Raw genomic sequence first — 20817 nt, 5'->3', positions numbered from 1 at the left:
ACTGCAAATGATCCATACTCAGTTTGGCGATTTACTCCGCGAAACGACCTCTGGACCTCTGTTATTTGTAATGTACGTTAATAATTTGTTGAGTTGTGTTAATAGTAGGAGTTGTATGTCATTTGCTTTTGCTGATGATGTCCAAATTTTGTTTAAAGGAGAATATATGTTTTTGGATGTTCTGCAGTCGTCAATTGATTTCAATATCAATATGTTCGGAAGAATAAAGTGATGTTTTTCGGAAACTTGCAAGAGGATTCAAGTAGTGTTTCCATCTATACTACTACTATAAATGTTGTAAGCTCGATGAAATGTCTTGGTTTGTTTCTTGATAGTGGTTTAGTGTTTGATGTGCATGTGAATTCTGCGTTGTCCAAGGTAAACTTTGTTTTAAGAAAGTTGTACTGTTTGAACTTAGTTCTATCTAGAGACATTAGAATTCAATTGGTCCATGCGTTGATTATGCCTCACTTTTTGTATTGTGCTGTTCGGGGGTAGTTATGGTTATGTTTTGCGTAAGTTAGAACTGTTGTTCCATAGTGTTATGAGATATTTTTTCTGTGTTAAACGTCGTGATCATATTTCTTCTTATGTGAAAGAGTTTCTTGGTTGCACGTTTACAAATTTTTTGAGTTTGCGGTCTATGTTATTTTTCTATAAGGTTTTTATGTTGAAGACCCCTTTATGTGTGTTGAGTCTATTCACGTTTTCTCGTTCTGAGAGGAACAAACAGATAATTGTTTCGCTGTTGACTCCTTTTTTGGAAAAATCGTTTTATGTTAGAATTTCGCGTGTTTATAACAATCTGCCACCATGTCTCAAGACATTTAATTCCTCCTTAAAATGTTACAAGAATAAATTATGTGCTCAATTTAATCGTAATGAAATACAGCGTTCATAAATTTTGTCTTAGTTTGTAATGATATATTGTTACATGGCTGATTCTATTAATGTTTATTTTGTTATATATTTTCGTTTCTTAATTTATAGGCCTTTGCTTTTATTTATGTATAATTCTATTTATCATAAGCTAAGAAATATTGTTAGATATAAGTAGCTGAGAGTAGTTATTGTATAGCTGTTTTTGGAACCGCTCATGGCCCTATGGGCTAGGTTACTGTGTTTGTCAAATAAATTAAATTAAATTAAAAAAAATAAAAAAAAAATAAAAAAATGCACTTAAAGTTGCACTTTTGTTTCATATTTTTTTTTTTTGGATTCATTAAAAAAATAGCGTGGCGCGGACAAATGGTAAGTCAGTATGCCATGATTTATTTTTCTTAATATTTTACAAAACGATTATGATATTAATAGGAAAGAAGTGCTTTTTTGAAGTTAAAATTATTTTTTTTTATTTTTTCGTGGATATTTCAAAAGTGAATTCCATGTTAAGATATATATAATCTGAAAGTTTGGGGTCCCCTCTGTTCGCAAAGCTATAAAACAGCTGCGGAAACGTGCGGTCTTCGGAGAAATTTATGTTTTTTTAATGACTTCGGAAATTTCATTTAATTGCATTTCCAAAAGGAAAACTAAATATACCAACCAAGCAAAATCGATTGAAAAATGAATGTAAAACGTAAAAACGTTACATGAACGCTACAAGAAACCGCGGCCCTATGTGGCCCAATTTGAGCCTCACACTAGCCACTAATATAAGAGACATTTTTGCAAAGTTTTAGGAATCTACGCCCTTTCCTTTAAAAGTTATTAGTAAAGTTCCGCTAAAGTGCTCATATTTCGCACTGTGCTACGGTGGACTTGTTTGGTAGCAATTACTTGGGAATAATTCGTATCAAGTGAGCAAAGGACTGTGACAATACAGATTACCGACTCAATCAAAAACAGTCCTCAGACCGCACTGAATGTTCGGCTGCCTGGACTTTTAGGCTCCGAGAGTCAGAATCGTGGCATGCAAAAGTCTTAAACCTAATTGGTAGTCAGCTTGAACTAAACAAGAGGTAAGGGATTATATGCCCCCCTCCTTCAGGTTCGACTCATTATACGTAATATTTCATAGTAGAGGACACTTAGGCTGAAGGTGCTTATTGAATATGTTGGGCAGCTTGAATGCCTCGGTGTTATACTAGAAAATAAGCTTTCCTTTACGCAACATATAACTCGTGTGGCGTCGAGAGTAAATTGGGCCCTAAGATCTCTTTACAGCACTTATTTGTCTTTGCCACATTTTTTCAAAGAGCGTTTAGTTAAGGCTCTTGTTCTTTCATCTATACTGTATTGTTTTTAAATTTATTCGGGTACGACACAATGTTATTTGCACTTGGTACAGTTGTCTTTGAACAGAGCGGTGCGGTACATTTATGGTTTAAATAGCCGTTCACATATATCGCCGTATGTGCACAAATTTCTGGGCTGTTCGCTTTCCTCCTTTTTGAACAGTCGGTTGTTGTTCATGTTTTTCAAGCTAATTGTTTCCCAATGTCCGAAATTTCTGGTAAGGCCTTTATGTTTTTTCAGTCATCAACCCCTAGTTGTTCATTTAATGGATACGTCATTCCTAATTAGAGTGGCTCGTCTATACAGTGTTTTGCCCCCTGCGTTAAAAAATTTTGGTGTTCCGTATACTACGTACTCCAACAAACTTCTTCAGCATTTCCAATAGTGTTATTGAAACAGATTTTTCTAGTATATATACATTAATTTTTGTTAATGTCTTTGAGTAGTCATAAAAAAGTTGTTTTTTGTGGTTATGCCTAATGTGGTGTAGTAGTAGCTATCTTGCTTGTGCGCATTTTTCCTTGAGGGAGGATAATTATTGTTTTCTATAGTTTAATTATATTTTTATTTAATACAATAATATTTTAAGAATTTTTAATTTTTACTTATGTATAAAAAATGGAGTAGTTCTTCCTGTTTAAGGTTTAGCTTAATGCATAGATACATACAATGTTGGTCACATAATTAGCACACCCCACTACCAATGTTTATTTTGCCTAAAAATACCTTCAAAAGTAGTTGTATTTAATTAAGTATTTATACTAATATATTCTCAGTAGTATACTTAAGGAATGCAACGCAATACAGAAACTGAAACATAACTGTCAATTTGAATAACCTCCAAAAATGTAAAAAATGTCCTAAATTCACTGGACACGTAATTAGCACATCTTAAAAGAATCACTAATATTGTGAATAGTTTCAGTATTTTCGTCCATATTCAGTTTTAAATCCCTTTCGTTTGAAAATAAGTTCCAGTTTGCTAGTTATACTCTCCACCAGTCTCCGAAATTTCAGTGTCAGAAGGGAGTTATATGGGGTACACCTTGGGTCCCAAGATCTGATGGAAATTTCAGTTTTTTTAGTGTTTTATATCGATTTTTTCACATGTAACCAAATTCATTGAGGCAAGTAGGTCATAGAAACATCAAATAAAACATCATATTCTTGTTCATCTTTGTAAATTTACGAATAGTGGGATGTACTCACCTGCAGTGTGCATCTGCAAAGGCCGTTTGACACAAAAATTTTCATTAAAAACTGTAATATGATGCTTTGAGCTATTGATTTTATAAATATTTATCCACCTGGACTGAATTTTACCGATATGTCGTGATGTATGCCATGTTAAACCTATGTTCATCTCTATGGGACATACGCAAATTTCAATAATTTTCTAAACATAAGGCAAATGGGAGATAGTCTAGTGAAACCGCAAGATAATATGTTTCCCGGAGCTTAAAACGATTAAATTTAAAATCAATAATCCAGAAAACATTAATCTTGAATAGTATATGCTTAGTTTCATGGATTTTAACCAATTTCAGCAAACCTCAAAATCCTTTATTGTTAGAAAGAGGTTATACCTTTATACATACTCATGTTCTACGTGTTCACCTAGTGCGCTGTTGGCAGTTTTGTAGTGATAGGTCTTTGGTGTTATTCAGACGTGTAATTTTGAATAAAAAATGGTATTATAAGTTGATCCCTCTTCACATGATGGTGCATTTTATTGATCTTCTTTCTATAGACCCCTTCCCAGTCGAAAATTTTCTTGAATGAAACATCAACCTTAAACTCTTTTTGAAAAGTTTTTGCACTTTATATTTAAATTTCGGTAATCGGTTAACAATTCTAATAATTTCAGATCCAATTGCACATTTGTTTTTAAAGTTTTGGTGACTTTCTGAGGTTTAAGTGTACATTACGAAAAATGGTCCGCTATTGGGATATATTTTGAGATTCCGGGGTGATAAATTATTTTTTCTTTCAAAAAATGATTTGTTCAATACTTTTTGAATATGAATTAACTTCAATATAAATTAATTTTTGTATATTGACTTAAATTAAAAAATCTTAGGGTGTGCTAATTATATGTCCCCTTGATAATTTGGTAGTCTTCACAAAACTTTTATTTTCAAAAAACTACTGATAATACTATTCAAGGATTTTGTTTACGAAAATATTTCAATTTGCCCTATCAAAACTCTTAGCTGACTGAAATCATTTTGCCCCAAAGGGGTGTGCTAATTCTGTGACCAACACTGTATATTGTAATTTTTTATTTATGGATCCCATCGCATCACATTACATGTGAAATAAATGAAATGAAAATGAGATATTCAAAAAATGTTCACTCTAGTGATTGAGTGAAACATAGCATTTATTGTGTAGGGACGTCCCTTGCTCATCTCCCCTCCACTTTTCTTAACATTTGTTAAGTGAAGTGCAGTGGTTAGTGGCTATGAATAGGGAGTCTATTTATATTTGTATTTCAATGAATTCCTTTGATAGTCATTAATCATAGTATGCATAGTATTTATGTATATATTTTATTTATGTATTTATATATATATTTAATTTTAACTATTTACTTCTAAGTTCTTGGTGTTTGGATATTGTAGTAAGATAATATAAGTTATTGGCCATGTTGGCTTTTTTATATTACAATTGATGAATAAATGAAATGAAATGAAATGAAATGAAAAAATCGAATTTTTTGTAATTTTTGACTTTTGATGAAAAATTTAAATATGCGATAAAAATTTAATTGGAAGTTGCTTACACCTGGGAAGTTTTTGTAGATTCTGAAACTACAATGCTCATAGATGAGAAATATCATGAAACAAAAAAATCGCCGGAGGGATTTTCTAAAAAATCGCGATTTAAGTTCACATTTTTAGGGGTTTTTTAGGTTTTCACGATTTTGCTTGGAAACCGCGAGCCCTATGTAAATGGGCACAAAGGAAATGTTGTAGCTGTGGAAATTCTCCATAAGATTGACACTTATGGTATTTTTGTAGGTTTTACCGTTTTTTGGGATATAGAAGTTCAAATTGAGACAATGCACTGACTGTATCGCCTCCTTATGAAACAATATCATGCTCAGTGCGCCTTAACTAACTTTTGATGAAAACCGCTTACACATGGGAAGATTTCTCGGATTCTAAAACAGCAATGTTCATACATAAGAAAAATAAAAAAATTATAAAAGTGCCGTACGGCTTTTTAAATAAATCGCAATCAAAATTCACAATTTTAGGGGTTTTTTAGGTTTTCACGATTTTGCTTGTAAATGAAAATGTTGTAGCTGTGAAAATTCTCTACAATACTAACCTTTAGGTCGTAGGTTTTACCATTTTTGAGATATAGAGGTTCAGTTCAAATTTTTAGGTTATTATCTTATGTCTTCAAGATTTTGCTTGGAAACCGTAGGTCATATAAAAATGGACTAAAGAAAATGTTGAAGCTGTGGAAATTCTCTACAAGATATGATGATTTATTTTTTCCTAGGTTGTTCCATTTTCAAGATATATATAAGTTTAATTTGGGAAATTGCAGCAATGCCATTATTTTATAAGGATGCGATACAGTCAGTGCATTGTCTCAATTTGAACTTCTATATCTCAAAAACGGTAAAACCTACGAAAATACCATAAGTGTCAGTCTTGTGGACAATTTTCACAGCTACAGCATTTTCTTTAGGCCCATTTACATAGGCCTCGAGGTTTCCAAGGAAAATCGTGAAAACCTAAAGAACCCCTAAAACTTAAATCGCGATTTTTTTTGAAAATCCCTCCGGCGATATTTTTATAGGTGTTTCTTGATATTTCTCATCTATGAGCATTATAGTTTCAGAATCTGCAAAAACTTCCCAGGTGTAAGCACCTTCCATTAAAAATTAGTTAAGGCGCACCGGGAAATGTTAGAATCATATAAAGTCAGGGATTTGCTAGGAATATAGTAAGAGTATTTTCTCAATCAAAAACCAAGGGATTGGCATATAGGGATACACCTATTACCCTCCAAAGTTTTTAGCACTTTTAAATGAAGGCCCGATTGCAGCAAAACTACAAGTTTTAGAAAAACGTTATTTTTTACAAAATGCTTAAAAAGTCCCAGAAATATAAATTTCATAAACAATTTTAAGTTTTCTCCCAAAAAAAATTCTCAGCGCTAAGTGGGTTAAGCGGCCCTCAAGGCTCACCCGGACCATAAGATATCGAGCTATTATATAACGGATTATTATTATGGAAAAAAATCGGTAAATATAAAATTATTTTAAATTCAGGTGCATTACGATAACTTTTAAATTTAAGTCCCAAGACACAAACCACGCAGTTGGCAGAGCGTTAGCAGCGCACAACATTAAAGGTATTGGAAAATTGATTTTGCTACAAAATCGAATTTATTTACTCAATTCAGCCTAAAAAGGATCAAAAAGGACACTTTTTACTAATTTCTATTGTTTACCAAGTAATCCCGGCTCTATGGTCATTTACAACCTGTATGTAATAACAGAAGTATAGCGATCGGTTATTTGCGTACTACGTCCACAAGGACAATCCTGCAAGGACAAAATAGATACCAATGGAAAACTCTTGAAGAGTAGCTTCTAATGAAATAATAAAACAGTCGAAAAGTTCAGCTAGTTTTCAAGATATTTGACCATTTTGGGAGGTTACCCTTAGTCAGGACGATTATTCAGACTCCTGCGTCCGCAAGGACAATTCTGCATGGTCAAAGAGGGTACCAATGGAAAGCTATTGATGAGTAGCATCTACTGAAATAATAAAAAAGTCGAAAAGTTCAGCTAGTTTCCGAGTTATTTGACCATTTTGGCGGTAACCCTTAGTCCTGACGATTATTCTGACTCCTGCGTCCGCAAGGACAATTCTGCATGGTCAAAGAGGGTACCAATGGAAAGCTATTGATGAGTAGCATCTACTGAAATAGTTCAGCTAGATGCTACTCATCAATAGCTTTCCATTGGTACCCTCTTTGACCATGCAGAATTGTCTTTGCGGACGCAGGAGTCAGAATAATCGTCAGGACTAAGGGTTACCGCCAAAATGGTCAAATAACTCGGAAACTAGCTGAACTTTTCGACTTTTTTATTATTTCAGTAGATGCTACTCATCAATAGCTTTCCATTGGTACCCTCTTTGACCATGCAGAATTGTCTTTGCGGACGCAGGAGTCAGAATAATCGTCAGTACTAAGGGTTACCGCCAAAATGGTCAAATAACTCGGAAACTAGCTGAACTTTTCGACTTTTTTATTATTTCAGTAGATGCTACTCATCAATAGCTTTCCATTGGTACCCTCTTTGACCATGCAGAATTGTCTTTGCGGACGCAGGAGTCAGAATAATCGTCAGGACTAAGGGTTACCGCCAAAATGGTCAAATAACTCGGAAACTAGCTGAACTTTTCGACTTTTTTATTATTTCAGTAGATGCTACTCATCAATAGCTTTCCATTGGTACCCTCTTTGACCATGCAGAATTGTCTTTGCGGACGCAGGAGTCAGAATAATCGTCAGTACTAAGGGTTACCGCCAAAATGGTCAAATAACTCGGAAACTAGCTGAACTTTTCGACTTTTTTATTATTTCAGTAGATGCTACTCATCAATAGCTTTCCATTGGTACCCTCTTTGACCATGCAGAATTGTCCTTGCGGACGCAGGAGTCTGAATAATCGTCAGGACTAAGGGTTACCGCCAAAATGGTCAAATAACTCGGAAACTAGCTGAACTTTTCGACTTTTTTATTATTTCAGTAGATGCTACTCATCAATAGCTTTCCATTGGTACCCTCTTTGACCATGCAGAATTGTCCTTGCGGACGCAGGAGTCAGAATAATCGTCAGGACTAAGGGTTACCGCCAAAATGGTCAAATAACTCGGAAACTAGCTGAACTTTTCGACTTTTTTATTATTTCAGTAGATGCTACTCTTCAAGAGCTTTCCATTGGTACCCTCTTTGACCATGCAGAATTGTCCTTGCCGACGCAGGAGTCAGAATAATCGTCCTGACTAAGGGTAACCTCCCAAAATGGTCAAATATCTTGAAAACTAGCTGAACTTTTCGACTGTTTTATTATTTCATTAGAAGCTACTCTTCAAGAGTTTTCCATTGGTATCTATTTTGTCCTTGCAGGATTGTCCTTGTGGACGTAGTACGCAAATAACCGATCGCTATACTTCTGTTATTACATACAGGTTGTAAATGACCATAGAGCCGGGATTGCTGGGCTGAATTGAGTAAATAAATTCGATTTTGTAGCAAAATCAATTTTCCAATACCTTTAATGTTGTGCGCTGCTAACGCTCTGCCAACTGCGTGGTTTGTGTCTTGGGAATTAAATTTAAAAGTTATCGTAATGCACCTTTATGATTTAATCTTTGAATATGACGTACATTGAATGTTTGGCAAGTGAATAACTACTCTGGTATGGTTTTTATAATTCAGAATAACCCCCCATACCAAGTGCGGATATTATTCGAATGTCCGGCACAACTTTCGAAAACGATATCACTGTCGAAGGATTGGCAAATGTTTTTCGGGTGTACACAAGCACGTTGTTCTTTTGTTCGTCAAAAGTTTAAAAACTATATCATTTCGAACATTTTGCGAATGTTTTTTCTTCACAAGAAATATTAGCGGTATTCACTCATGTTGGTAAAGTTGCATTGTAGATTTTGTACATCTTGTTAATATTGTAGATCTAAAAGTGTTTACAATACCACAACAACAAAATACACGAACGTTTAATTTACCACAGGGTTGTTAATTTACTCGACCTAAAAGTATTGTAAACATTACCTTGTACTTTTACAAGGGTGTAGAACAGCTGATTGTTGTGCCATCACTTTGTTGTGAGTTTTATTTTATGTCGGAGTTTTGTTTTTTGGTAGAAAAAATTTAAAAATAAAAAGAATAAAAGAATAATAAAAGAATGGAGGCCAAGAAAAAACATTTGGGGAAATTATAATTATAATTGAATCTTAGAGTATGGGGTAGTGTTTAATGTTTTTCAAGTAAATATCTACTCAGGTAAAATTATTATCATGAGATAAAAAACAATCAATTTTAATAAAAATTCCTCAAAATATGCAAAAAAAATTAACATAGTTTAAAATGTTGTGAAGTTATTGTTGACCTTTGGACTTTATTTTCCTTGATTTTAATTTGGCTTGAGGTCATTTCAAAAATTAAAAACAAATTGGTTTTTTTGTTTTTATTTTATTATTTTTATTTTTCCAATATTTCGATCATCTTTGATGATCATTCTCAGGGATTGACTTTAAAAAACAAGAACATTTGTTTTATAAAAATATAAACAAAAAATAGAAAATTTATAATTACATTGATATTTTTCTTTTTCTGTTTAACACAACGAAAAAATAGTGTACCAAAATCGATGTATGTTGTGTTGTTGTATTACCTTATATAATGAGAAAAATAGTACAACACTGGATTTTCAGTTGCAAAGTTGAGAGCTACTCTTAATAAGATTTGTTATAAATATGGATCTTCACATTTAAGAGTGTATGTTATATGAAATTAATAAGTATGGTACACCTTGATTTTCAGTTATTAATTTGAGTTGAGAACTACTATGACAACGGTACATGAATTAAAAAAACATGTAAAGATGAAATTATTTTACATTGAGATTCATTGAAATTTGTCCAAATAACAACCAATTATGCCAGATATTCATGAGTTATACAATATGCATTTGATAAACGGATTGTTACTTTTAATACAAAAAACCACATCGTCAAACCTATAAGCTCGAAATGGTTTGTAGGGAACCAAAATGTTTTATTATTTTAGATTTGTACGTCTTACTAGACAAGTTGAAGTTTATTGAGACTTGTATAACAATTAAAGAATTCGAAACGTTACAATGAAGAACTTAAAACTATTTTGTATTATTTTAATAACAATAAATGGTTATCAACTCGTGTTTTTCACATAAAATGTATACGAAAGTATGTATGTGTTAGGTTAAAGAAGTCTTACTGGACAATGAAAACCGTTTCAGTGAATGCGGGAGACCATTAAAAGATCTGGCAACGCGAACCTGAAATGAATTGTTCATATATCCAATTGCTGTTGGAATTAACAATTGGTTGGATCTAGTTGAACGGCCAAAATGGAAAGAATCTAGTAGGAAAGAAGGATTTTGTTCCCTTACAATATTGTAAAATAGCATCACGAACCTGAAGAATTCGATAAACTTCCAAATGGGGGAACCCAAAAACAGCTTCACTTTTGGACTGACATGATCCCATTATCGTTTGGCTTATCTCTGATTTAGCTACCGTTGTTAGAATAATTTAAAAAAAATATCACAGGTAGTTTTTAGCTGATTTGTAAATTATAGTTTTTTTTTTTCAGGGAAATGTGTAGTTCCCGAAATATGGCCATCTGATGTTCGAAAATTCCCTTATATATAGGACGGATAATTGAAAAAATTTACAATTTAAAAGAATATTTTGTTCCCTTGCCCGAGATTTGCACCTGTCAGGGAAATGTATAGTTTCCGAAATAGGGTCATCTGATGTTCGAAAATTCCCTTATATATAGGACGGATAATTGAAAAAATTTACAATTTAAAAGAATATTTTGTTCCCGTGCCCGATATTTGCACCTGTCCATAGGAGAGAGGCTTAAATCCCAGGCCGAAGCCCCCAGTCACTTTGAAAAAAAAAACATTTACAATTAAATAAATCAATAGGGTTAGATAAAGCAGAAAAGTTCCTATCCTTTTTAAGTTTGCCAAACACCAATTATGGCATGGTAAATGTACGTAACTACTACATTTCTTTTTTTTTTTCAGAAAAACAATCGATCAGCAACACGACAATATTTTGGAGATGTCATATTCTTCATCATTAACCCAAAGAGCTGTGCAGTATCCACAAACTCATCATTACTACCTTATCTCCATCTTCAATTCATCAAGCAATGACTCCTTAAAACCCTATCATCATCTTCAACCTACCCAGAAAGAACACAATGTACCATTGGTCTCTGAGTGAATCAATTACCTAACCTGATTGTAAAATTGTGTATTATTTCAATCACTTGAATAACATAACGTAAGAACGCAACAAAAGGAAGCAAATTAGTACTCACCGATTCGTTATAGGTTATATTCAAATTATTTGTTGCCACCTGAGATCCAACAGTTGACAAATTCACATCCGTGGTTAACAACTGACATGGATCACCACTTTCCCAATTACCATGTAAGTAATACATAACAGGACTCGTTCCCTGCTGCTGGTCGATAAATTCAAAATTTTGTGTTGTTGATGAAACCAAAGGCTGTGATCTAGTTGATGAACCAGCCGGTGTCTGTGATCCAATACCACGCATGTCACATTCGGCATTTCCAAAACTTTCAACATATTGCGCCAGATTGCTCTTTGTCGGTGGTTGTGATGACAACAATTTTTCAGCTTTTGATTTACGACCACGTTTTTTGGGTGGCTGTTTTTCCTGTTTTTGATACATTCCTGTTTTGTTATATCGACGTTTTGGAGGTTGTTTTTCATTTTCAAATCCCAAAAACTCCATTTGCGAAAAGTTGTCAACAGGTAGCACACCATAATTATCAATAATGTCATTATTAATGTTTTCCAAAGCATTTGTTGCTTTCCAAGTTTCTTCTTCACTGCCAGTTGTGCCAATAACATCATCTATCATTTGTGACAATTCGGCATCTTCCCTCTCACGTTGTTGATGTTCATTCTGCCAGTCTGGTATGAGTGCGCTTTCGACCATGCAAATTGATGGCTTTCTCTTGTGTGATCTTTTCTTTATCTGTGGAGGATTCAAGGATTTTTGCAAACATTTTTCTTTGGCAGCTTGGGCACGTTCATCTAATAATCCACGAGTTATTTTAAGTTCACTGAAATTTATTTCCTGGAAATCCGAACTAAAGAGCGAAGGTATTTTCAAATTAAATGTGCGAGATGTTGTGCCTCGTTCAAAAACAACACTCTCCTGTTCACAACGATGAATAATGCCACTTGAAGAAACGGTTGATTCTTGCTTATTGTGGTGGTGATGATGTTCTCTATGGTGACCACCACTACACTTTTTGTGATGGTGACTCACACTATTATGCGAATGGTAACTTCTTTTTGATTTAGCCGGCGATATGTACTTGGAGGAGCGTTTTCGTTTGCGAGGTGTTCTGCGTAACGAAAGTGGAACATTTTCATAAGATTCAGACAAGCTGCTACGTTCTCTAGAGTGTTCTTTTGAACGATTTGCTTTATGCTTGTGATCTCGACTCTTTCCTCTGCGTATTATCAATGCTTCATCATCAGATGAATCTCTTTGAAACTCCGTCTTGATTTCATCGTCTTCGGCTCCAGTTCTGCTACTTGATGGCGTTTTGTAGCCAACGATTTGCATTTCGTCCTCATACTGTCTATTCAATCTACGTTTCATACCATATATTTGTTGTTTTAGCTTTTCTTCCCATTGATCGTAAAGCGGCTCCATTTCGATGTGCACTACGGCCTCACCCAGTAGTTGGTTCTTCATATGTTTGCCCAGAGCGGATAATTTTTCTGGTTGATATTTTAAATTGGGATTCAATAAAACGATTTGTTCCAGCAAACGCTCTAAATTAATACCAGAATCAGCATTTTTATCGCCCATCTCTTTGGGATTTGAATAAATGATGAACTTGGAATAAATGTTGAATGCACAAAATTATAGTTATACTGAATAATCGTTCGATTATTTTATGTTAATAACAACACATTATAATTGAAAGTTGTTCAGAACTTGTTAAATTAATATTAAAAATGAGACGCTAACAATTTCACCGAATTAAAATAATTGCTGCCAATACAATGTCAATGCGGATTCGAAATCCCGTTAAGTTTTTACACGTATAGCCAACAATTTGCAATTCTGTGTTTGGCAACTCACATCGCATTATAGGCTTACCTCAACCGAAACGTATATCGCTTGCTCGCGTTATAGCGTATTGCATTTAAATAATGGTATGTTTACACCGAAACATAAGGAAGTGAATTCGCCATTCATTTACTAGGCGTTTACACCAGACATTTTGTCTTCAAATACAACTCTGATTTACTAACACATACATTACATAACCAGCAACAAAAATTGGAAGTTGTGCAATTGGAGTTATGATTTCACAACATCTTTCGATTTAGTCCAACAGAGTTATGAAAAATGTACTCCTTTCGATACATTTTAAAAGCAGTTGTTTTAGAGATCTCTACTAAACCAAAAACAGTTGGTTGATCCCTACCCGTCGCTGCCGACATAATTTCTTCAAAAGAGAAACAAGTGTGAATATATTTCGAAGAATTTAGCTTCGTTCCCGTACTTTTTAATAGTAAAACTCATATGGCCTGTTCCCGTACTTTATAAAGTGGTAAAAGTCGTAAAAGTTGTAAAAGTCGTAAACGATTTTCATATAAATTTTGTGTTCGGGAACGCAAAATGTGTAAAAGTGGTAAGAATTGTAAAAACTTTTTAGTTCTGGAACAGAGCTATGGTAGAACAAGAAAAGGTAGCAGCAATACCCAGCTGACTGAACTGGGTTGTAGTGTTAGTGTCAAATTCCATTCGACATTTTATGTATTTATTTCTATGTTCGATGTATATTAGGGATATATATTTTTGAAGAACAAATTTATTCATCAGAAAAAAAAACTATTTCCCATAAAGACGGCTTCATATCATTGACATGTAACCTCCTCCAGGTCCGAACGACATGCCGCACACTAAAACACCGCTTATAGAGGCGGTACAATATTTGTTAATATGTGTGGTATTTTGTTAAACTTGAAAAGAATAAAGCCCTAATAAACATGTGCTTTTTTGTTTTCAAAAGCAAATGATTGAAACATCTTCTCTTTTTTCAATGAATTACCAGCAACCCGAAACATTTTTGCAAGTATTCTACTTTCTGCGAGAAATTATGCATTTAGTGGAATGATATGGAAACATTCAAATTGAAAATCTAACGAGTTTTCATTCATGTTTTCCAAAATATTCAATCAAATGTGAAAAATTATTAGTTTTTTAAATTCCAATAATTTATAGACATTTCCTTGTTTTGTTTACATTTACGTTGACACTAAGGTTTACAAACAAAAACAAATTCCTTTGTGGTTGTTGTTCGAGTTGTATTCGTTGTAGTATTAACTTTACCTTGTATTTGTTCTACCATGAGTAAAACTCGTAAAAGAGAGAAAGAGAGAAAAATTGTTGTCACAAAAAGTTTTTTCAAAAAGTTCGGGAACGGAAAAATGGAAAATACGTCAAAAAAACTGGAACAAATGTCAAAGTCGGCGTATCAGCCAATCAGACGCCAGCAACCATGATACTATTTTTTTACTCGCCCAAATTTGTCGTGTAAAAAGTTTTTAAAGAGAGCGTCATTCAGCGCCATTTTTGTTTAAAGAGAAGTGAACATTTTACAACTTTTTGTGTACGGGAACGCTTTTTCGAGTAAAATGTGTAAAAGTCGTAAAAATTGTAAAAACTTTTTAGTTCTGGAACACAGCTTTTGTTATAAAATAAAATATACAAACCTTGATAAAATTATAAAGGTGGCGTAAAACGGCCAGCTGACTGGTTTCAATCCGTCAATTTTTTGTTATTGTGAATAAATTGTATGAAAACGTAAACAAACATTTCGACATATTGAAGAATTTTTGGCCAAAATAGAGTTGTTGTTGTGCTACTTACGTGACCTGGTAAATAGATCTTGATACAAACTAATAGCCCGTTTAGACTATACCCTTATACGATGACTAAGGGCATTATCTCGATTTAAGTGCTTTATCCACCCAAATCCACCCTGATTTACCATACAAAATTAAATAAACTCAAACCTTGGATTTGTTTTAAATCAAATGTTAAATTGAAATATTTTGATATACAACACTGCTTTTTGCTCCTAAAAATGCAACTATTGCAGTCTGTACCAATATTGAGCTTTGTTCCAGAACTAAAAAGTTTTTGCAATTTTTACGACTTTTACACATTTTACCCGTACACAAAAAAGTTGTAAAATGTTCACTCCTCTTTAAACAAAAATGGCGCCGAATGACGCTCCCTTTAAAAACTTTTACTCGACAAATTTGAGCGTGTAAAAATAGTAACATGGATGCCGGCGTCTGATTGGCTGGTACGCCGACTTTGACATTTGTTCCAGCTTTTTTGAAGTCCTTTCCATTTTGCGTTCCCGAACTTTTAGAAAAAAATTTCTCTCATTCTCTCTTTTACGAGTTTTACTATTAAAAATACGGGAACAAAGCTACGTTCATGTCATGGTACAATAACACAGGTAGCATTATCAAGCCAGCTGATGGTAACATAATTTGTCAATTGCATTGAATTGATGTCAAATTTTGACATCTTTGGTCTGTTCCAGAACTGGAAGAATCTACTAATTTTTATTATTTTTTCCGATAACATAAAGGAAAAAATGCTACCATAGTAAAAAATAGTAGCTTCTTGCAGGTTCTGGAACAAAGCACTTATGTTACCAACAATTGCCGATGCGGCTTTCTGTGTATTTGTACCATGGTTCATGTGTCGTTTATTTACTAGGGATATGACTTTTTGACCTTTTTTCTCACAAATGATTGATGATTACCCCCTATTTTTGTAAGTATTTTTTGTTCGTTCGTCTATATTCGTAATAATTTGGGCATCCATAGCTCAGCCCCTAGATGACATACAGTTCTAATTCTTCGTAGACACGTTCTATATATAGTTAAGAATTCCTCCTTCAAAAATCAGCGTTCCACATTTGCGCTAAGGCGAGTAAATCGATCTACAAAATTTGACAATTCGTGTGAGAACATAAATTTTTTTTTTATAAAAACAGGGGGTTAATTATTAAAAAAGATCACGCACAAACCACTTTGAAAAAGAATTTTTGAAAATCCTATGAAATGAAAAAAAAAATGTTGCTCCAATTTTTTTTCCTGTTGCACGAATAAATGACATTTTACCTACCCAGCAAAAAGTTGCATCCGCGGATGCAGTTGAATCACTACAAGTGTACAGTACATTTGCCGTTGGAGTACATCTTTTCCTATGAATTCACTTATGAATTTTACAAGAGAGCGCGCAGCTAGGATGCACTCGATTTTGCTTCCACAGCACACAGCTGGGATGCACTCCATTTTCGATCCAAATCACAGCTTTTGATGTAGTGTTTTGGATTGAATTTATATGCAATCTTCGGATTGCATTTTTAATCAGTCTAAAGATGCAATTAAAATGCAAGCCATTGCGAAATATTCCAAAATAAATAAAATCCATTTATTATTTGCGTAAAACAAGAACACAAAGAACTTTATTATATAAACACAAATTAAAAAAATTTTCCATTAAATTCAATCACATTTGACCATAAGCTGCCTTGCCTGCTTACCTTGCTTGCTTCTGATAAAAGAATAAAAAAGAAAAGGGCAGCTCGAAATATGCTCGGCCCTCTTTATTCTTTTATTTTTATTATGTCAGAAATGAAGCAGGAAAGCAAGGCAATCAGGCAAGGCAGCTTATGTACGCAGGCCTTTACTTCCTCCGTTCTCGATTTAATCCAAGCGCATCTGATTTTCTTTGATCTTCCTAAAGTTGTTTTATGTTGCCTTCCCATCACTAGTTCAGCTTTCGACATGGACTCCAACACCACTACATTAAAAATTTCCATCTCGTGATTTACCGAAAAAACATGTGCAAATAAAGTTGTTATTTCTTTATTTTATAACAAATTCTTCGAAATGTATACACTCTTGCTTATCTTTTGAAGAAATGTGTAGGGATCAACAATTTTTTTCTGTAGGGATATCTACGGCAACTGCTTTTAAAATGTATCGAACGGAGTGCATTTTTCATAACTCTGTTGGACTACATCGTAAGATGTTGTGATATCATAACTCCAATTGCACAACTTCCACAATTTTTTGCTGGGTATGTAACAACCGGGGTTCTAAAATGAGCGAAAATTCACAATGTTTTGTCATTGAGTGGCATTGCCGGTATGCTGGCGTTTAGCGCGGCTATGGTTCGTCGGCTGAGTGGTGGTTCTTGCCACTCGTTGACTGTTCGGTTGACAAAAATAAAAAAATCAAACCGGTCTTCATAAAGCAAAAAGGAGGAAATTAAAATGAAGCCTGAAATACGCCTGCAACAAAAAAAATTTAACCTAAGCCAAAACTTAATATCTGAACTCACCCTGACCTAATATATCCTACTGAAACAGATCTCCTGGCGGCTGACCAACCAGGAGATTTAGCCCTCCCACCGAGAACACCTCTCGCCATGACGTCTATGCTATTCCGACGTCCCAAGTTTGACCCTTTAGTTACCTTGTTTATTCCATCCCCACCACCTTTTTAATAGGGCTTTAAGTCGAACACATTGTCACCATTTTCAATTCAAAGGAGTACATGTTTATTAATTTCTATATTTTGATGTACATGAAATCATTCAAAAAAATCATCGACACACGAGTAAGTGGCAAAAGTTCAAACTTCATACATATCCATTCTCATTATTAAAATATCTATATCATATATATATATATATATATATATATATATATATATATATATATATAAAGAATGATGTTAGTTACTACGCTTATAACTCAAGAACGGCTGAACAGATTTTGACAATTCGAACCAAATCGGAATGGTCCCATGGCAGAAAAGGATAAAACCGAAAAAAATCGCTAAAATCTGCGAAAAATTTGCAAAAGTATTTCTTGAAGAATGTCAATTTTTCCACACATTTCTCTCGAGCTTTTGCGTTCGGAGTATATCGTGTCACTTTTTTTGGCGAAAATGGTGTATGCAACACATGCTATTGACTTTTTAAAATATCTCTTTTGATGTAGTGTTTTGGATTGAATTTATATGCATTCTTCGGATTGCATTTTTAATCAGTCTAAAGATGCAATTAAAATGCAAGCCATTGCGAAATATTCCAAAATAAATAAAATCCATTTATTATTTGCGTAAAACAAGAACACAAAGAACTTTATTATATAAACACAAATTAAAAAAAGTTTCCATTAAATTCAATCACATTTAACCTTAAGGGGTGAGTACATAAGCTGCCATGCCTGCTTACCTTGCTTGCTTCTGATAAAAGAATAAAAAAGAAAAGGGCAGCTCGAAATTTGCTCGGCCCTCTTTATTCTTTTATTTTTATTATGTCAGAAATGAAGCAGGAAAGCAAGGCAGCTTATGTACGCAGGCCTTTACTTCCTCCGTTCTCGATTTAATCCAAGCGCATCTGATTTTCTTTCATCTTCCTAAAGTTGTTTTATGTTGCCTTCCCATCACTAGTTCAGCTTTCGACATGGACTCCAACACCACTACATTAAAAATTTCCATCTCGTGATTTACCGCAAAAACATGTGCAAATAAAGTTGTTATTTCTTTATTTTATAACAAATTCTTCGAAATGTATACACTCTTGCTTATCTTTTGAAGAAATGTGTAGGGATCAACAATTTTTTTCTGTAGGGATATCTACGGCAAAATGTATCGAACGGAGTGCATTTTTCATAACTCTGTTGGACTACATCGTAAGATGTTGTGATATCATAACTCCAATTGCACAACTTCCACAATTTTTTGCTGGGTATGTAACAACCGGGGTTCTAAAATGAGCGAAAATTCACAATGTTTTGTCATTGAGTGGCATTGCCGGTATGCTGGCGTTTAGCGCGGCTATGGTTCGTCGGCTGAGTGGTGGTTCTTGCCACTCGTTGACTGTTCGGTTGACAAAAATAAAAAAATCAAACCGGTCTTCATAAAGCAAAAAGGAGGAAATTAAAATGAAGCCTGAAATACGCCTGCAACAAAAAAAATTTAACCTAAGCCAAAACTTAATATCTGAACTCGCCCTGACCTAATATATCCTACTGAAACAGCTCTCCTGGCGGCTGACCAACCAGGAGATTTAGCCCTCCCACCGAGAACACCTCTCGCCATGACGTCTATGCTATTCCGACGTCCCAAGTTTGACCCTTTAGTTACCTTGTTTATTCCATCCCCACCACCTTTTTAATAGGGCTTAAAGTCGAACACATTGTCACCATTTTCAATTCAAAGGAGTACATGTTTATTAATTTCTATATTTTGATGTACATGAAATCATTCAAAAAAATCATCGACACACGAGTAAGTGGCAAAAGTTCAAACTTCATACATATCCATTCTCATTATTAAAATATCTATATCATATATATATATATATATATATATATATATATATATATATATATATATATATATAAATAATGATTTTAGTTACTACGCTTATAACTCAAGAACGGCTGAACAGATTTTGACAATTCGAACCAAATCGGAATGGTCCCATGGCAGAAAAGGATAAAACCGAAAAAATCGCTAAAATCTGCGAAAAATTTGCCAAAGTATTTCTTGAAGAATGTCAATTTTTCCACACATTTCTCTCGAGCTTTTGCGTTCGGAGTATATCGTGTCACTTTTTTTTGGCGAAAATGGTGTATGCAACACATGCTATTGACTTTTTAAAATATCTCTATGTCAATTTTTAAAAGTTCTATAAAATTGTTCTATTTCATTTAATAAATGTCAGTTTTCATTTTATTCAAACAATTCTTTGTGCAAATTAATTGCGAAAAATAATTTAAAAGACGTGAGTTTGGTCTTAATTTTAAGAGGTTATTAGCAGATTCAATTGATGTTACCATTCTCTGGATTGTTATTTTGAAAAATCTAATAGGAAGTACGCCAGCGTTCCAGGAAGAATATAACGGATGACATTAACTGGCCGTTCTATTGATGTGGTTATTATTATTTATGTAACACAAAATTGACATACCCACGGCCAAATTCACCATCGATTTGGATCTTTGTTAACACATTCTTATTTTCATCAACCCAACAACTTGCATTATTCACATCATTGCATATGAAGGAATCCATATTTAATATGAATAATGAGATGCGAAACCGAGGTGGTTATGAAGACAGATAATAAATGCAAAATGTTGGTTGAAGGTATGTCGATTCTGTGATCGGATGTTTTTGAGAAAACCATCCAATGTACATCAGTTTCCAAAGCTCTTGATTAGATCAATGCTTGCCTCAAATTCTCTTCATTGTGGTACTTTAAACCGAAAGAAGGAAGTTCGGCTGGGCCGAATTTTTTATACCCACCACCACGAGTTGTACCTTAGTAAAACGGAACCATTAGCTTCTGTTCGATTTTGAAAGTACTAAACTCTTCGATTTATTCCCAGGAGCCGTGGAATATGCTAACTGCTAAATTTCTTTTAAACCACGTTTAATACGAATGAGACATCAATATTTTCTAGTCATTCTGAATCCGAAATACCATGTTACGTTCATTCCATTTGGACGATGCGCGTACAACCTTCAAAGGTCATAAAAACTGGAGGTTCCTTCAATTGGGATATAGGGATAAGTAATGGAAAGCAATAATCGATTTTTCGACTTTTCGATTTTGGTCTAAAACTAAAAATGCGAT

General features: G+C 34.0%; 1 protein-coding gene and 1 long non-coding RNA gene across 3 annotated transcripts in view; one reads left to right on the top strand and one right to left on the bottom strand.

The window, feature by feature from the left end:
• LOC141396493 (uncharacterized) overlaps positions 1 to 11257 on the top strand; it is an 84223-nt gene extending 72966 nt beyond the window's left edge. The window contains exon 4 of the long non-coding RNA XR_012411173.1: positions 11093 to 11257. This is a non-coding gene — a long non-coding RNA (uncharacterized lncRNA). The remainder of the gene's footprint in view (positions 1 to 11092) is intronic.
• Positions 1 to 13229, bottom strand: part of LOC141396485 (uncharacterized) — a 72313-nt gene extending 59084 nt beyond the window's left edge. Inside the window, exon 1 of one of the 2 annotated variants that reach the window (XM_073971975.1) lies at positions 11392 to 13229. In XM_073971975.1, the coding sequence (XP_073828076.1) occupies positions 11392 to 12930 (1539 nt within the window). In that variant the 5' untranslated portion in view covers positions 12931 to 13229. The remainder of the gene's footprint in view (positions 1 to 11391) is intronic. The other variant, XM_073971974.1, reaches the window with a different exon arrangement.
• Between the last annotated feature and the right edge of the window lie 7588 nt (positions 13230 to 20817).

The sequence above is a fragment of the Musca autumnalis genome, unplaced genomic scaffold (genome assembly GCF_047663935.1).
Source record: "Musca autumnalis isolate F117 unplaced genomic scaffold, ASM4766393v1 scaffold_3, whole genome shotgun sequence".
Classification (NCBI taxonomy): Eukaryota; Metazoa; Arthropoda; class Insecta; order Diptera; family Muscidae; genus Musca; species Musca autumnalis.
The sequence above is the reverse complement of the archived record's forward strand: the minus strand, read 5'-3'. Positions and strand labels throughout refer to the sequence as shown.